Source organism: Cavia porcellus, unplaced genomic scaffold (genome assembly GCF_034190915.1).
Source record: "Cavia porcellus strain 051 isolate PalLab524CR breed Dunkin Hartley unplaced genomic scaffold, mCavPor4.1 scaffold_8, whole genome shotgun sequence".
NCBI classification, from domain to species: Eukaryota; Metazoa; Chordata; class Mammalia; order Rodentia; family Caviidae; genus Cavia; species Cavia porcellus.
In genome coordinates this window covers 69,862,116-69,878,250 of record NW_026947491.1, presented here as the reverse complement: position 1 = coordinate 69,878,250, position 16,135 = coordinate 69,862,116, and the positions used below count along the sequence as shown (strand labels likewise).

The 16,135-nt window shown below is 32.6% G+C and overlaps 1 protein-coding gene across 7 annotated transcripts in view; it reads right to left on the bottom strand.

The window, feature by feature from the left end:
- Positions 1 to 16,135, bottom strand: part of Nav3 (neuron navigator 3) — a 747,442-nt gene that overhangs the window by 178,699 nt on the left and 552,608 nt on the right. For all 7 annotated transcript variants that reach the window (XM_063255189.1, XM_063255188.1, XM_063255190.1 and 4 more), the window contains one exon: positions 2,805 to 2,873. In XM_063255189.1, the coding sequence (XP_063111259.1) occupies positions 2,805 to 2,873 (69 nt within the window). The remainder of the gene's footprint in view (positions 1 to 2,804; positions 2,874 to 16,135) is intronic.

The window sequence follows — 16,135 nt, the reverse complement described above, 5'->3', positions numbered from 1 at the left end:
TAAAAGAAATGTAACAATTTCCTGAAAATCCACAGAAACAATAACACTTCACTTTATTAGTTCACAGCATGTTAACTGCAGTTGTTAAGTTGACAGTTTCATCCTGGGTAACTGAACCCTAAAACTTTTAGATTAATAAGAATAAAGTTATGAACAATGAAAGAAAGCAAATATTTCATGATTATATAAGCTAGGTTAGCTACACTGTTTAAAGAATGGTGCCAGGAGCAAGGTTAGAAATTACATTATATGCAACTAGGATGTCTCACAGAAAAAACCTTCATTCATGTAAAACATAAGAAACTAGACCTCAGCTGGTGATTTTGTAAGTGTGTTCACCTGATTATAAGGACATGGAACCAAAAACGATGCAGGTTTCCTAAGGAAAATCACTGTTAGCAGAGTAACAATTTAAAATATACCTACAGCAATAGAAGTTTCATATATTCTTTGTATATGAGCACAGAGATGAAGAAACTTATGGGAATTGTTTTATGCCTAGAGAAAGGAAGTTGCAAGCTACTGTTATTTCATTTGGTCCACAGGTAAACATTATTTTTGATCTTTCATTTCACTGTTTTTCTTTTAAAATTTTAATTAATAATTATTTTATATGGGTTACACCTGACTTTATTTTATGTCACTGTCATCTTGTGTATGTATATATTCAATTCACATGAATAAAAATCTAGCAGTTAGGAAGCAACACTGACAGTAAGATTTGTTGAGAAAACGTGATAGTGAAGGTGCCAACAACTTTGCTGGTATCTGCTGCCACCATGTGAATGTGACTGTGTATTACTTTGAGAATTCTATTTGAAAAAAAAATCCAGGCCTTATAAATATAGCAGTAAAATTTTTTACGTCTTTCTTTTCCATATCTAGAAAATGACTCATATTAGACATCAAAATTTCATGATCCAGCTGTAATATTATTCCACTTTTAACTCACATTTGTAATGCTATCTAGTTTATTTTTACACATTATTTAACAATTCTAACATAAAATTATGTGAATAATTTTATTTATTTGTTTGTTTTGTTGTTGTTGTTTATTTTCTGGTATTGGAAATCTACCTTGTGCTTGCCAGACAGACGCTGTGCCACTGAGTTATATCCCCAGTCCAGAATAAGTTTAAATAGTAACATGTATTACAAAATGAACAGGAAAATACAAATCTAAATTTTTAAAAATGTTGATTTCTTGGAACAATTAAATTTTCAATATCTTGACTTTGTCTTAGAGTTTCAATACGAATGACTAATAAATATTCCTTTCAGCTATTTTGTTAATTAGCGGTTATAGCATGCACAAGATTAGAATCTTTTTCCAAGTGATTCCACCACTAAACTTGTACTTAGAGAGCTAAAAGGATTTTTGAGTATAGCACAATAACCTCAGACACTAATAATTTTCAGTAGCACTGAGTGCATATTCCAGAAAGAACTCAACTAATTAATTTGACCAAACAGCTCAACCATAATAAATCTGAGACAGATTTCTATAGACATAATTGTAGGCTTAGGAAGTTCACTCCAAACTCACATGTATAAACAAATTTTGTCACAAACTTGCTCTGCTTGCAATAAAACCTGACCTATTTCTAGAAAGCAATTAAAATGTATTTTAATCTTTACTGTGACCCATGGAGCCTAAGATCTTCAGTCTGAAGATCAAATTAAAGCAAATTAAAAAATACATTTGCTCTTCTCATTACCCTAATTTGACAGGCAGCCAGACTCTCCAGATCATTCATCAAAGTAATAAAAAAGGGAAATGAGATGAGGGGGAAAACAGAAAGAGAATATGTAAAAAAGAAATGTTCCATTTAAACAAAAATCCTTAAAATACTTCTTACATGCCCAAGTATTAGAAGGAGTAATAAAAATGTTCATTATGTATAGCAGGTCACTATTCCCTTACACATTCAAATTTACAACATTTATTATAATTTTAATTAAATATCTTTTAAAACTTGTTTCTCCAGTATCATCTGGAGAGACACTAATATAGAAAACCAAGATAAAGGTTAGAGCACCTACCTCAGATCAAGGCATCAGACGCAGTCCTTTGGGTCATGCATGCGTAGTATGGCTCATTAATGCTGCAAGGACTAATAAGCCATTACTGGCCACTTCCCAGTGAGGGAGAAAGTGCACAGACTCATGTAATAATCGGAGGTGCAAGACACTGATGATGTGTTGCTACTCATGTGTTTAATACCATAATGATGACTTTATCAATGTGAAGTCAAAAGAAAACTCAAACCCTTTCAATATTTTTATATATTATTATTATACAAGTTATTTATTCTATGCATATTTAAAATACACATATCCTGGGGAAAGAAAATGAAGCTATTATAGATAGTGAATTGTCTAGGCTTCCCTGGTACAAATTTTCCTGGCAATATCGGCTAGCTTTTCTTAATTCTCCATTAAAATGTGCAATAATTAATATGTGTAATCTCAAAAAGTAGTTCTAATTTTGCATTACTTCCAAATTCTGTGTACAGGAGCTTTCAAAGTATTTTTAACTTGTTCTGAGTCTAGGACCTATATTTCATCCCAGTATGTCAGTGAGCATAACTAATCTGACATAGAAAAACAAACCCATCTGATCATCTACCACATGCATGCTCATTCCTGAAACTGTACAGAAATCTACTTGGACGAATTTAATATTCTAAATTTTTCACTCAGAAACATATCATACTTTTAAAAAAATAGAGTGATAGGACAAAATATTACTGGGTGCTTATTGAATATCACTAACAAGCAATAAATTAGAGATATTAACTGACCTAGTAGGCTTTTTCTGACTGGTTGCAATTCCACTGTGATTAGACTGAGTTGCATATCTGGCTGTCAGACTGTATGAGGAGAAACAGAGAAATTGAATTAAAGAGATCCTTTGAACATGGAAAGAAAGCACAAACTTACAAGAAAACTATGAGTTAATGAAATACGACTGGAACATGGATAAAATGTATAAAGAACAAATTAATCAGAAAATTATGGCAATGTAACATAGACACCATGACCTTTGATTATGAATGTACTATGCAGTAACAGCACACCCTTGTAATAAAATGTGTCATTGCTAATTTTAAGACTACGACTATATATTGCTAATAGTTTAATAGTATTATTTCATCTTATAAAAACCATGACTGAAAACCTCAGGGAAATTAAAGTTTCATTGACATAATAGAAATATCTCTTGATAAAGTTATGATAAAAAGTATGGGTTGAGCACCATTAGTGTGTACAGTAAGCTTTTCTGATGTGTTCTTTTAAACTAAGTACTTTGAAAACCAAATGACCAAAATATCTGGTGTCTGTCTAATAAGTTCATGTTGGTCTTTATCTAGAAGTTTTAAAGAAAGTTAACAATAAATGATTTTTTTTCTAAAGGAAGTTATATAAAAAGTTGAAATTTAAGTGGAATCAGTCTTGAAGACCAAGCTTAACAAATACAATCTCTGAACATTTTAAAATAATATTTCTTAATGGTTTTTAAAATTAAAGTCTTTTATCCAAAGACATACAAGAAAGCATTATTGAAACCAAACTGTTTGTTTGTTTTGTTTTTTGTTTTTTTGAGGCGGGGATCGAACTCACAACTTTACGCTTGCCAGGCAGGCACTTATGTCACTGAGCTAAATCCCCAGCCCCTATTGAAACCAAGTTTTGAAGATAAATATTTTATAATCAAAATGTAAATGCATACATGAAATCAGTTTCAGAGTTGTTAAGAGGAGCGACATTAATTTTATGAAGGCTACAGTTCAACTCAGTAGACCCAATGGCTATCCGCACATCTCTGTGGTCAGGGTGGATGCTGGGATGCCACCCATCAGGTGAACCATGACAGTGCTATGTAAATCCAACTGCTGTGTGCCCACAGTCTGTAGATGTGGAAGAAGCCACAACAGGGGATGTGGGAATCAGGAGAGGAAAGGTCATATGGCCCCCTGCCTGGAATTACTCCAGTTGCTTTCAGCCCAGTGGAGCATATTTCAGTCAAGAGGAGGCTTCTTAATACAGTGAGTTTTCTAAGTTCATTCTTCCTCCTGCAGCTGGTCTGTCCTTGGAAGTTGAAGGTCCTTTAAACTGCCTGGCTTGAGGCAAGTACGTTCTCCTGGGGAAGCAGTTCTCAGATTTACAGAACACTTGTGTTTCACACTTGTCATGTTATACAATGTCATTTGTTTTTAACACATTCTGTCCTTTAACTACAATGTACAGTGAAACAACTGGTCAAAAATGGCTAAACTACCTCAGTAACAAAAGTGTCACAGAGTAAGTGAAAAATAGAAACTGTCTCAATGCACTGAGATATTCTATAAAAAGTAAAGCATTCAATGTGAAGAAAAATCTTTTATGAACTTCTCATTTAACTTGCCAATGTGAATCTAAGAGTACCTGGTAAAGCTTATCTGCTGTTTTATTTTACATTTTCTAAGTTAATCATAAATACAAGTAGTAAACATGATAATGAAGCTATGTACTTTCTTTCAGTGAACTGGCTTTCTCATTGAGTTTCCTCCATGATTTTAAACACCACAGTATGATTAGTTGTACTGAACTGGAAAAAAAGAAGCAACAAAATCTGGAGAGGTTTAGTGATTTAATTAAAATCAATTTGGTTTTATGGTCCATATCTCATGTATGTTTTTCAACTTACTAAGAAAGACTATCCTTTTTGCTTGTTTTTTTTTTTTTTTTTTTGTATCAAATCCCTTCTAATTCCCTGAAATTTAGGTTCTTCCCTGCTTTCCTTGCATTTGTAAGATGTTATCTTAAAGAACTTTATAGCTTTGTTAAATTTTCACTGCGTTAGTAATCATACTTGATCCCTCCATTTACTGAATCATAGGTAAGATACCAACTAGCTCAACTGGTGTGTCCACTTACATTCTTGTCCACTTTTTTTCTTTCCATTACTGGGATCTCTTCCTTTCCCCAGCTGTTAAAGGAATGGTTTATTTTCCTCACAAAGAACATGCTCTTTTTCCTCCAGTGCTCTTCTGTGTTCTTTTGTTTTCTATTTTCTACTAAGATATAATATACTAAAATTCTACACCCTAGAATTAACCTGCCCTTTATACTCCAGGTCATGGATATCAGCTGCATGAAAGACTTGTCTACTTCTTTCATTTTCAAATTCAGTATACCAAAGTCTCCACCCAGGTGCTAATCTGCTTCTTCCAAGTTTCTTTTCTTTACGTGTTCCTTGGATGGTAATATAGTTGAGTCATGTGGACTGAAGACTTCATTAACTGACTTTGCTTTTCTTTCCTTGCGATTATTATAAATGGGCAATCAATAGCTATTCATTCTGTTTGAAATGACACAGATTCATTTGCATCTAGGCTCTTCAATTCCAATCTTTATCACACCAAATCAAGTTTTCTACATTTCCTGTAATACCTCTGAAGTAGAGAAGAATTCACAAATAGAACTGCTTGCCTAATTCACTTTCCAAAATGGATAATCAAGATCAAGGAAGGCCAAAAGCTTAGACTTGCCCTCTGAAATTATAAAGGAAGGAAGAAATTCCCAGAGAGACAATAAATTTCCTAAAACGTATAGCAAATTTGTGGCATATTCAAACTAAATATTAACATTCAAGGATTTCTATGTTTGTACATTTGCATCCCTATGCATGTTACCTTTATCACTTAATAAATGCTCTAATCAAGAGGACTTCTATTTCCCAAGTCAATTTTTGTGTACTATTTTTATACTTTTATCCTGCTATAATTCCTATGGGAATAATTTCTACCTGTATCTGTCATAGCAAATCTACCTAATTTTTAAGAACTATTATATGGTCGGGGGTTTAGCTCAGCGGCCTAAGTGCCTGCTTGGCAAATGAGGATGTGGATCCGATCCCCAATGCCAAAAAAAGAACTATCATAAATGACATGAAGTCCATGTACTATTTCTTCATCAACATCCATTTAAATCTCTAAATTTTCATAATTACTTATTTACCTTCTTATTAAGTGAAAAGTTAATGTTACTTAAACAGAAGTTTCATTAATGTAATAACTTCATTTTTTTAAGAAAAGATAAAATAATTTATCAGAAAAATTCCTTCAAGATACACCTGAAATTTTGAGTCTAACTTGAAAAATAAAGAGAGTGGATACTTGGCGGGTTTTTAAAGGAGTAAATTTCTTGACATTTATTTTACTTGATGAAATGTACCAAGGACTATCATAGATATTGGTACTCTGCTTTATCTTATTAAAAAGCAAAAGTAACGTGGGAAAATAAAATATGCTATATATTACCAAGTCAATACATGTGTAGAAATAAGTAGTGCAGAATCTACCAAAAGTATATGCATCATGAAAATAAAAATTTATTTAAATACTAAATTTATCAGGATATCATGAGTTTAAAACAAGTTACTGTTTGCCTCTACAATTACAGTAGGTTCTCCAGTGGTGGTCATTAATTTCTGGACATTTAATAGTACATTGAATTGCTGAAGTGTATAGATTTTATCATGACTTATGTATATTTTTAACAAAATTATTATTTAAACAACAAAGACAATCTTAAAGACTTCTGTTCCAGGAATACAATAATAGAAACAGAATGAAAATACACAACACAACAAATAATCCAATTTCTTTAAAAAACAAGTTGCAAAAGGAGAATAAAATATAGAGTGTAAACCTACACAAACTTAAAAGTGCTTAAAATTAATTACTATGCATGGAATATTTTTAAATGCTGACTCAAAAAGCTTAAATCATTTATGAAAAAACTGAGGAAATTTTACTACCTAGATAGTGAGTGAAACCAAGTAATTACTATTAATTTTTAAAGTGTGATAATTATGTTTGAAAGGAAATAATATATATACCTATATCCAGCTATCTGTATCTATATATCTATTTTAGTTTTTTTATAAAGTGCTACAAAATCATGGGTTGAAAATGATCAATAGTAGAATTAGGAGTTTAGTGTGGTTGGCTATAAGGGAAGGAAGATAGATTGTGAGTTGATAAAATGTAAGTCCATGAGGAATTTAAGTAGAATTTAGAACAAAACAAAACAAAACAAAAAAGGTAGAATAAGGAATCCTAGATCCCCAACCTAACTAGGACAAACCTGGAACTCCACATTGGAACTTTCTGAAATGTTAACAATAGAAATGAAAAAAAACAAATGGAAAATGGGATAGAGAAAATGATCTCTCTGGTACAAAAAGAAATGGTGCGTAAACAAAAGGTATTAGAGAAGACACAAATAAAAGAGTACATGATCTTAGAAAAAGATGGAAGCAAAAAAATGTCCCACATAGGAGAGAAATATTATCCATGAAACAGATACAAAAAGAGATCCAGTAAATTAAAACTTTTATTGAAAACATATATGACAGATAGAATGAAAAAAAGGGTAGAATTTCATATCTTAAACACAATTGCAGAAAAAGATATCCTAAAAATAACAAGAGACCATGAGAAATCAATCTGATAGGTACAAAACAAAGCAAAGAAGAATAACACAAGATTGACTGTGGTAAATGGGCAATGAGACAACTGGAGTAGCACAAATGCTGTAACAATCATAAATATATATGTGCCTAACATGGGAGCACCGAACTATGTAAGACAGTCATTGGTAGACGTGCAAAATCAAAAAGCGATAACACAATTGCAATGGGAAACCTCAGTATCCCATTGTCACTGAGAGACAGGTCAACTAGATTGAAAATCAGCAACGAAATATCAGAGCCGAACTAAATCTAGACTTAACAGGACTAATGGACTTAATAGGAAGAAGTCACACCCCAGGCATCCATGGTAGTGGCCCAAACAGATCCAGCCAGCTCATCATGGGCCCAAAGAAGTATACACCAAGGTCCCATCGCCATTAGGAAGGCATCAATGAACCACTGCCTTTTGCATCTCCACCACTCCAGGAACGCTAGATTGAGGGAACCTAGGTGCCCAGTACAACCACCTGCACCGATGGACTAGCAGAAGATGCAAGAAGCATCTAGGATCCAAAAATGGGCTGATTCAGATAAACACAGGAAAATGTCAAAATGAAGAAGTGAAATACAATCTCAGGCCTCCAGCCCATGTAGAACAAATTCAGAAGATACAGTATAAATTAGAAGTCACACACCTGAAACTTCTGAAAAGATAACAACTGAAGTAAAGAAGAAATTTAGTTTTTTATTGATTGGTTAATTTTACATGCCAAGGTCTGATAGTCTGGACAACTATTTTGAAGATAACAAGAGGTACTATAGTGAGCATTGTTAATTTCCTATTATCTTGTTTTGAAGTCCTATATCATTTTCATTGTTTTGTTTTGTTTGACTTTGTTTTGTTTTCTTTGATTTTATTATATCTGAAGGAATGGACAGCTATTTTGAAGATAACAAGATATATTATGGTAGCAATTGTTGATTTTTATTATCTTGTTTTGAAGATCTGTATCATGTTCATTGTTTTGTTTTTACTGGTTTTATTTGTTTTGTTTTGTTTAATTTTATTATGTCTGATGGTATGGACAGCTCTTTTGAAGATAGAAAGAGGCATTATGGTAGCCATTGTTGATTTACTATTATCTTGCTTTGAAGTTCTGTATCACTTTCACTGTTTTGTTTTGAATGGCTTTATTCTGTTTAATTTTATTTGAATTCATTCTTTTTGAAAACCTAATTACTCTGTAAAGTATACCTGCCACAAATGTTTAGCATATTGAAAAAGTTAATATTTCCTATAGTTATGTTTATAGTGTGGTATCACCACTTTATGAGCCTACTTACCACTTAGACAATAAACAAAATACATATTATTTCATCAACTAACTCACTGGTCTTATCAATTCTATTTATTTCTTTTTTTATGATTCTATATATTAACAGACTGTGCTATACCAATTTGCATTATTAACAACTGCCTGGCATAAATGTCTAGCCCATTGCTACATAAGTCCACACCACTCTCAATTCTTAGAGGCTAAGAACCAGTTTCTTCAGAAGAATAATTTGTTTTGTTTTTTTATGGCTCTGTGCAACTATATTTAACTCAGTAGGTAAAGCATAATTTTTGCATAAGATCTAACATTGCTAGAATATATAATGTTCAAGGCATTGTATGTAAGTTTACACAAATGAGCACATGCGCTTATGTGTATAAATAATTTAAGTAGTTATATCATAACTAGTAAATAATAACTTTGTTACCAATTTGCTCTTATACCCTTGATAACAGCATGTCATTCCTTATTTCTTTTCTTTTTTTTTTTTTTTCTCACTTGAAAAGAAGACAGAAAGACAGCATGAGAGGCTCAGCTGGGTATCTATCAGCAGTTACCCAAAATACAGTTACAACATCAGTTGTATGTGCTACAGTTTGGCTCACAAAAGCTCCTCACAGATCTGGATTTTCAAGCTAAGATATCTAGGTCGGAACTGTTAGGAGGTGGTGGAACTTTTACAAAGTGGGGGGCCTTCAGTCACTGGCACGTGACCCCACAGCAAACATTGTGGTTCCCCCCTTTTCACTAACCACTGGAACCTCACTGTTGAAAAGATGATCTGTAGACCACTAATACCAGAACCACCTGGTCCCTGTTAGAAATACAAAATCAGTGCCCATCCCAGATGCTTTCAACTAGAATCTACATTCTAACAGGCGCTCCAGACAATATCTGTGTATAACAAAAACAGAGAGGCTGTGCTGCGCTGTATATCTGCAAATGTATATTTTCAGAGAGAAAATAGGTAAACGTGTAGGGTCAAGCCTCTTTTTAGCTTTCATCTTCCATCACACTACTGCTCTAGATGGCAGCAGATTCCTTCGGAATCCACACCCCTCGCTTCCCTAACACAACAATCACATCTGCAGTTCCGCTTGTTCCACAAACGTAAGTTTCCTCATCGTGCTATCTCCCACTATGGCATGCCATGCTCACATCCACATTGATATCCTAGACATCAGCCAATCTACTACTCCATTCCTTTTATAGCAAATATATGTTACAAGTTCAAACTTAATCCTAAATTTCAGAACTTGTTTGCTAAATTTTCCTAGATATTTTATATAAACTGTATAATAATTTATCAGGATGAATATCTGTCTTTTTACAAGACTATTATACTCTAGGGCAGCACTTAGTGTTCATTTTTGTATTCTTAGTCCATACCATGAGTTGGTATTACCTAGATAATTGGTTGACTAATATTTACAAATTATCAAACTATTGCATGCTCTATCTTCATTCTCTATGCAGGGCAAATCATTCCAAGAATGGAATTATCAGTGCAACAAAAGAAGAAACAGAGAGACAATACTCTGCTATATTTACAAGTGACAGGCATGTATATCCATTTTCCTTTGTATACCTCACAGCAAATCTGCATAACATATTATTAGCACATCTGATTCACAAAAATATGAAAATTGAAGTACTTTACATAAATGTATGTGTATAAGTAACACGTTTTGTAAATTACAGTGCTAAAACTTGAGCATGTTTCTAAATTCCATAATTCTACGCATTTTCTAACATTTTTTTCACTTGGTCTTAGCCAAAAGGCTGAGAAGAAGTCACTATTGTCAAAGAAGTATATTAACAGTTGTAATACTTCCACATTTCTTTGGGCTAGCTATCAATTTACTATTTACTATTACCTATGAATTTATGAAACTTCCCAAACGTTATGATAATATTTTTATACTGCCTAGAAAATGTCTTCAGTTTCAAATAAAGCTTTTAATACATTAATAATAGAGTACATTAAATAACTTCACTGAACATTTATCTAGAAATCTAAACAAACTTATCAAAACAATATTAAATAATAATTTCAGTATATAAGCAACTACTTCCATAAAATATTATTTATTTTAAAGCAATATTTTAAAGAATATTATTACTTATTTTTAAAGCACCATTTTAATCAAGATTACAATTAACATATGTCTTATAAGCTAGCCATTGTTATGTCCTTATTCAGTCACAGTGACAGTTATTGTCCACAAAACTTTATTGTAGCCTCAGAATCTTTAGCCATTATTCAAAAATTCCTTATTTTTCAAGAAGTTCTCCTCATCAAAGCATTGTTAAGAAGATGAGAATAGAGAAATTTATAGAAAATGTTTTACCTCTTTAGTTATTCTAACAGTGGATTTCCGCATGCATGGAAGATACAAACACAAATATATGTATATACATGTATATATGTGTGTATATATCTTATTACTGAATTTTTAATTTCAAGAATATTTGTCCAAGATGTAATGCACATACGGTTACAAGAAATTGTCAAATATATCTAAATATCAGGCATGTATCACTTTCATCTTCTGTCGTTTCTTTCAAACAATCAGGAGTAGCAGTTAATATTCCAATTTTCTCAAACTGGATTCACTCACTGTGGGTATTAATTTTTTTGTTTTTTTTATTTATTTATTCTACAACTATTATCTTTATATGACTTTTTTGTCCAATAAGAATTTAAAGAGTCACATCAACTTGTTAAGTAATTCAGTATTCAACAGATTGTATTGCAGAACTACCAAAAGATTTTAATTACAGAATGATACATCCGCAAATTAGGTCCATCTTTCTTATAGACACATAAAAGAGGCATAGAGGATGAAATGCATTTGGGAAATTTAACAAGAATGGAAACAGGGAGGCCAAGAAGAAAATAACTGCTATAATTCTGGCAAGATTATGATGAGGAGGTAAGGAGAGGCAAAGGCAGAAATAAAAGTAAGTGATCGAGGTAAGTTAAAAGAGTGGATATTATAATTTGAAAAAGGGGAAAATCTAAGATGATTTCTGGACCTCTGGCTTAAGTTGCACTGCACAGTTACTGAAGAAAGAATGCAGGAAAAGGAAGCCCTTTGAAAACAAGTGTAGGCTTTTATTAAGAGTTGTGCCTAAAACTAGGTTTATCTGCAGAGATGCCTGTTTACACTGTAAAAACGATAGTCCTTAAAACTATGTGTATTGTATTTGTCAGATTTTCTTTTGCTGAGACAAATTATCCAACATCCACAATTTAATTTATGAGAATTTCATTTGGCTCATGGTTTTCAGAGGAGTCATTCCATGGGTGGCTGGTTCCAAAGCAGAAACATGGTGGAATGACATGGTATTTACATAGCTGCTTAGCTCACGGTAGCTGGAAAGCAGAACAGAAGAAAAGCACAAGATACAAAAGGGCTAGAAGCATCATACCCTACCCAAAACTACATACAAACATATCCAAAATATATGCTTTACTAATCCCTTTTGTGGCTTCCATACTAATCAAGTTGACATTATATCCAACCATCACATACATACATCGCATACACATGAATACATACATAACTTATGTATTCTTTATAAAAACTATAATTAGATATTCAGTGGAAAATGTATTCACTCCAAGCTTACAAGGAAAAACACAAAAATGTTGACAGAAGTGTAGAAACTGGCACATTAAATAATTTCTGTGAATGAATAAACTGAACTGTCAAGAATAAAGACTTGCTAGGAGTTTAGCTCAGTGGTGCAAGTTCCTGCCCAGCAAGCATGAGATCTCAAGTTTGATCGCCGGTAAAAAAAAAAAAAAAAAAAAAAAGCAAAAACAAAAACAGCACAATGATTGGTTAATAGAAAGAATCCAGAACCAGATTGCTTTAGCTCAGCAGCTCTTTGTGATAGCTGCTTAAAATTTAAAAGTGGGTGACAGCTTTTATCTACTCAAATTCTTTTTTTTTAAATGAAGATTCACTTATGTATCACTTAAAAAAACATGTAGAATTAAATGCTACAACCATTGTAATGAAAACGCAGCCAAATTCACATGCACACAGAAAAATCCTAAGGGGTCTAAGTATTTTCAGGAACCTTGTACAGCAGAATATCCTATATTTCTCAATCCCTAAAGTGACCTCACTCACCTGAGTTTGGTAATACTCGCGCTGCTACATTCTTTGGAGCTCACCTATCATTTTGATGATACCATATATGTACTCAGAAGCACATAAGCATGACCAGGAAAAGTATAGTACCTAGGGCTTTAACTATGATTTTTAGATCTGTACACTTACAATTATTTTGGAAATATGCTCTTTTGAAAATAAATACAGTTAAGTTTAATTGTCACTCTAGTTTTTCAGAGTATTACTTGTCTTGCATTTTAAAGTAAAAAACACCAACCCTTGCAGGACTTGTCCTTATAAAGAATGATTAGAAATTTCCTAACATGATATCCGAGAACCACTATTGACAAAAGTAAACATAGGATAGACCTTCCAGAACTTACATATCTCAACACTGTACAAAATTTAATATAGAGGTCTTAAGTTCAGGAGTTTTGTTTTATTTTGTGATCTGGTGATTAGCTGAAAATATATTTTGATACATAATGTGATGTAATATATTTATCCGTATAGGGTATTCCAACCATCCTTTGTATGAAATCCATACTCTAAAGTTCACAAATCATTTGAAAGACAAGGAAAAACTGTCTCAGAAAATGAGGTATCTCTCAATAGGAAAACTATTCGCCTTAAGGAAGGTAGTGAAGAAGCTACATTGCAAAACAAACGAAATCACATTCTTCTTGATTGCTATCTATCCATAGATGTTCATGAGCTCCTGAGTATTGTGCTGAGTTCTTTTTTCTTTTATCTTTACAATTCTTTTCCTGAGAAAACTCTTGTGGTTCTGTTCCTTTAGTCAATAAAATATTGATAAGTTAATGTTTCCAAGTCTGAGTCTTTGGTTCTGGCTATATGCCAAGACTCAAAAATCACATGCTAGACCCCGTCATTTAGGAGTCCTGTTCAGCTGCAAACCTCTGAAGACCAAAGCTGAACTTTTATTTGTATTGCCTTCTGCTTTATTTACAACATCATTTTTTCCTTTATTGTACGATCATATATTCAGAATGTTAACTATGAATAATATTCAGAATATACAAAAATCATGTATTCAGAATTAAGCTTAAAAATTTCTTTAAACCAGTTCTTCCTTAATCATAAAAAATTTCTTTTTATGCAAGAATCTAAAAACTGCTTTAAAATGACAACTAACAAAACAGAGATGTTTTCTTATTGAAATACCTTAGTGTCCCTTAGTTAACAAAACTAGAAATGTGATATACCATATTACTAGAGAAGTCTTTCTAAGTTATGAACAATGAACACTGTAGTCTCATTTGTCCTGTGTTTAACAATCTCCAAAGTAATTTGCTTTTATGTTTAGTAGGTAAGTCTCAATTCCTAGCCGTAAGTTGACTTCATCCTACGTAACTTGTACAAATTTATGTAGAGGTATGTACATTTGATACTCCTTCCACTGAGAGGCGAGATCCTTATCCTATCCACCCCTATTTGGGTGCACTTATGAGTGGCTCAGCTCATTACAGTTACCAGGTAAAAGGTCTGACATTCTAAGAATCCCTTATTGGAATGGGTATGGATAGACTCCATTCCACTTAAACTGTTGGGCTTGCGAGTGAAGAATTCATCTTAGAAATGGAGAAAGGTTCTACGTCCAAGTGATTCCACAGTCACCCATCCTGCCCCAGGGGATGCTCTGGGCATAGTGGAACAATGACAAGCCTTCTCCTCTGAGCCTAACTGGTTCCTTGGCTTATAAAATCCATGAGTGAAACAAAAATAGTTTCTGTTTTATCCAATAGATTTCAGAGTCTTATAAAATCTGCACTAGATACTCAAAACATACCTTTACTTAAACTTTCTCTTTAGGTAAGTAGCTATAGCTTCATGTATGTGAAGTGATATTTGTCTTGCTAATGCCTTTATATGTTACTTTTCATGTTTTCAGTCACTTAGCAATTGTACTCTTACTTATGTTAAGATTACTTAACCTAGTGAATCATCTGATTAAATGTCTGGTTTCTGTATAAGATTTCAGTGAACTTGAAAGAAAGAAACATCACCATATGCTACTGTACTTCTAACATAAGGCTTAGTAGTGAGTCTTATTTGAAATTTATTTGTTGAAAAATCACATTTGAAAGTTCAAATTTGAAAACATCACTAGTAGAAAAGAACAGTGGACTCTCATGTAACATACAAAGGGTGCCAGCAAATATACAGTCTTTCATTAAGCCATCTGGTATGCAATTACTATGTCCAACTAGACACTGGTTGATTCCTCAAAACAAAAACCCAGCACAAAGTACTATTTTAAATGGATGCACCAAATAAAAACGTAGATGATTAAACTGTTTTCACAACAAAGAAGAACATAAATGAGTACTTTACAACTGTATAGGTTTTTTTCTATTAGGAGATCATAAAATTATTTTATAATTCTCCATGTATTCTTATCAATAGACTTTCTATCCTGAAGAATGCAAACATGCAGGAATGAAAAATTCTATACAGAAGTCATGTGTAGTTAGATATTTCAGATACTTGATTTCCAAAGAAAGAGATTGCCATACTAAATCATTTGATTACATTTGTTCTCTGAACAACACTAACCCTAAAGAAATACTTGTAAATACAAAAGTGGAAATGTGTGACAGTGAAGTAAGAAATGCCTTGGGTTTAGGTTTTGGAAGACAATTTTTATCTTCTAATTTTATTCCTCTATTATGAGATAGTATCATGTTAAAAAGGTAAGACTCCTTTCAAAATTACTGCAAATGTCTTGAGAGAAAAACAGAGAATAAGTTACCCAGGATATATTCTAACTAAATATATTTTTGAATTCTTAAACTAAGGATTTTTAGACAAACATCAGCGATAGTAAAACATGTTCATTAAACATTTTCAGAACGGAGACAGACTGAAATATACTTCTTTATACTGTAAGTCTTATGATGGCTCAGAGTACAAGTACACCTTATATTCAGAAATAAGCTTAAAATTTTCCTTAAACCTTTATCATAAAGCTTTTCTGTTTATGCAAGAATCTTAAAAACTGCTTTAAAATGATATCTAACAAAACAGAGAAAGTCTTTAACCACATTGACAAACATTTTTCACATTGCAAAACCATGTAAGTTCTTTTTTAAAAAGTTAAGATATTTTGCAAGTATCTGCACTTCAGAATGTGACAAAATACTCTTTACTTAGAAGTTGCTGATACTTCAGTGAAAACAATTCTTCAC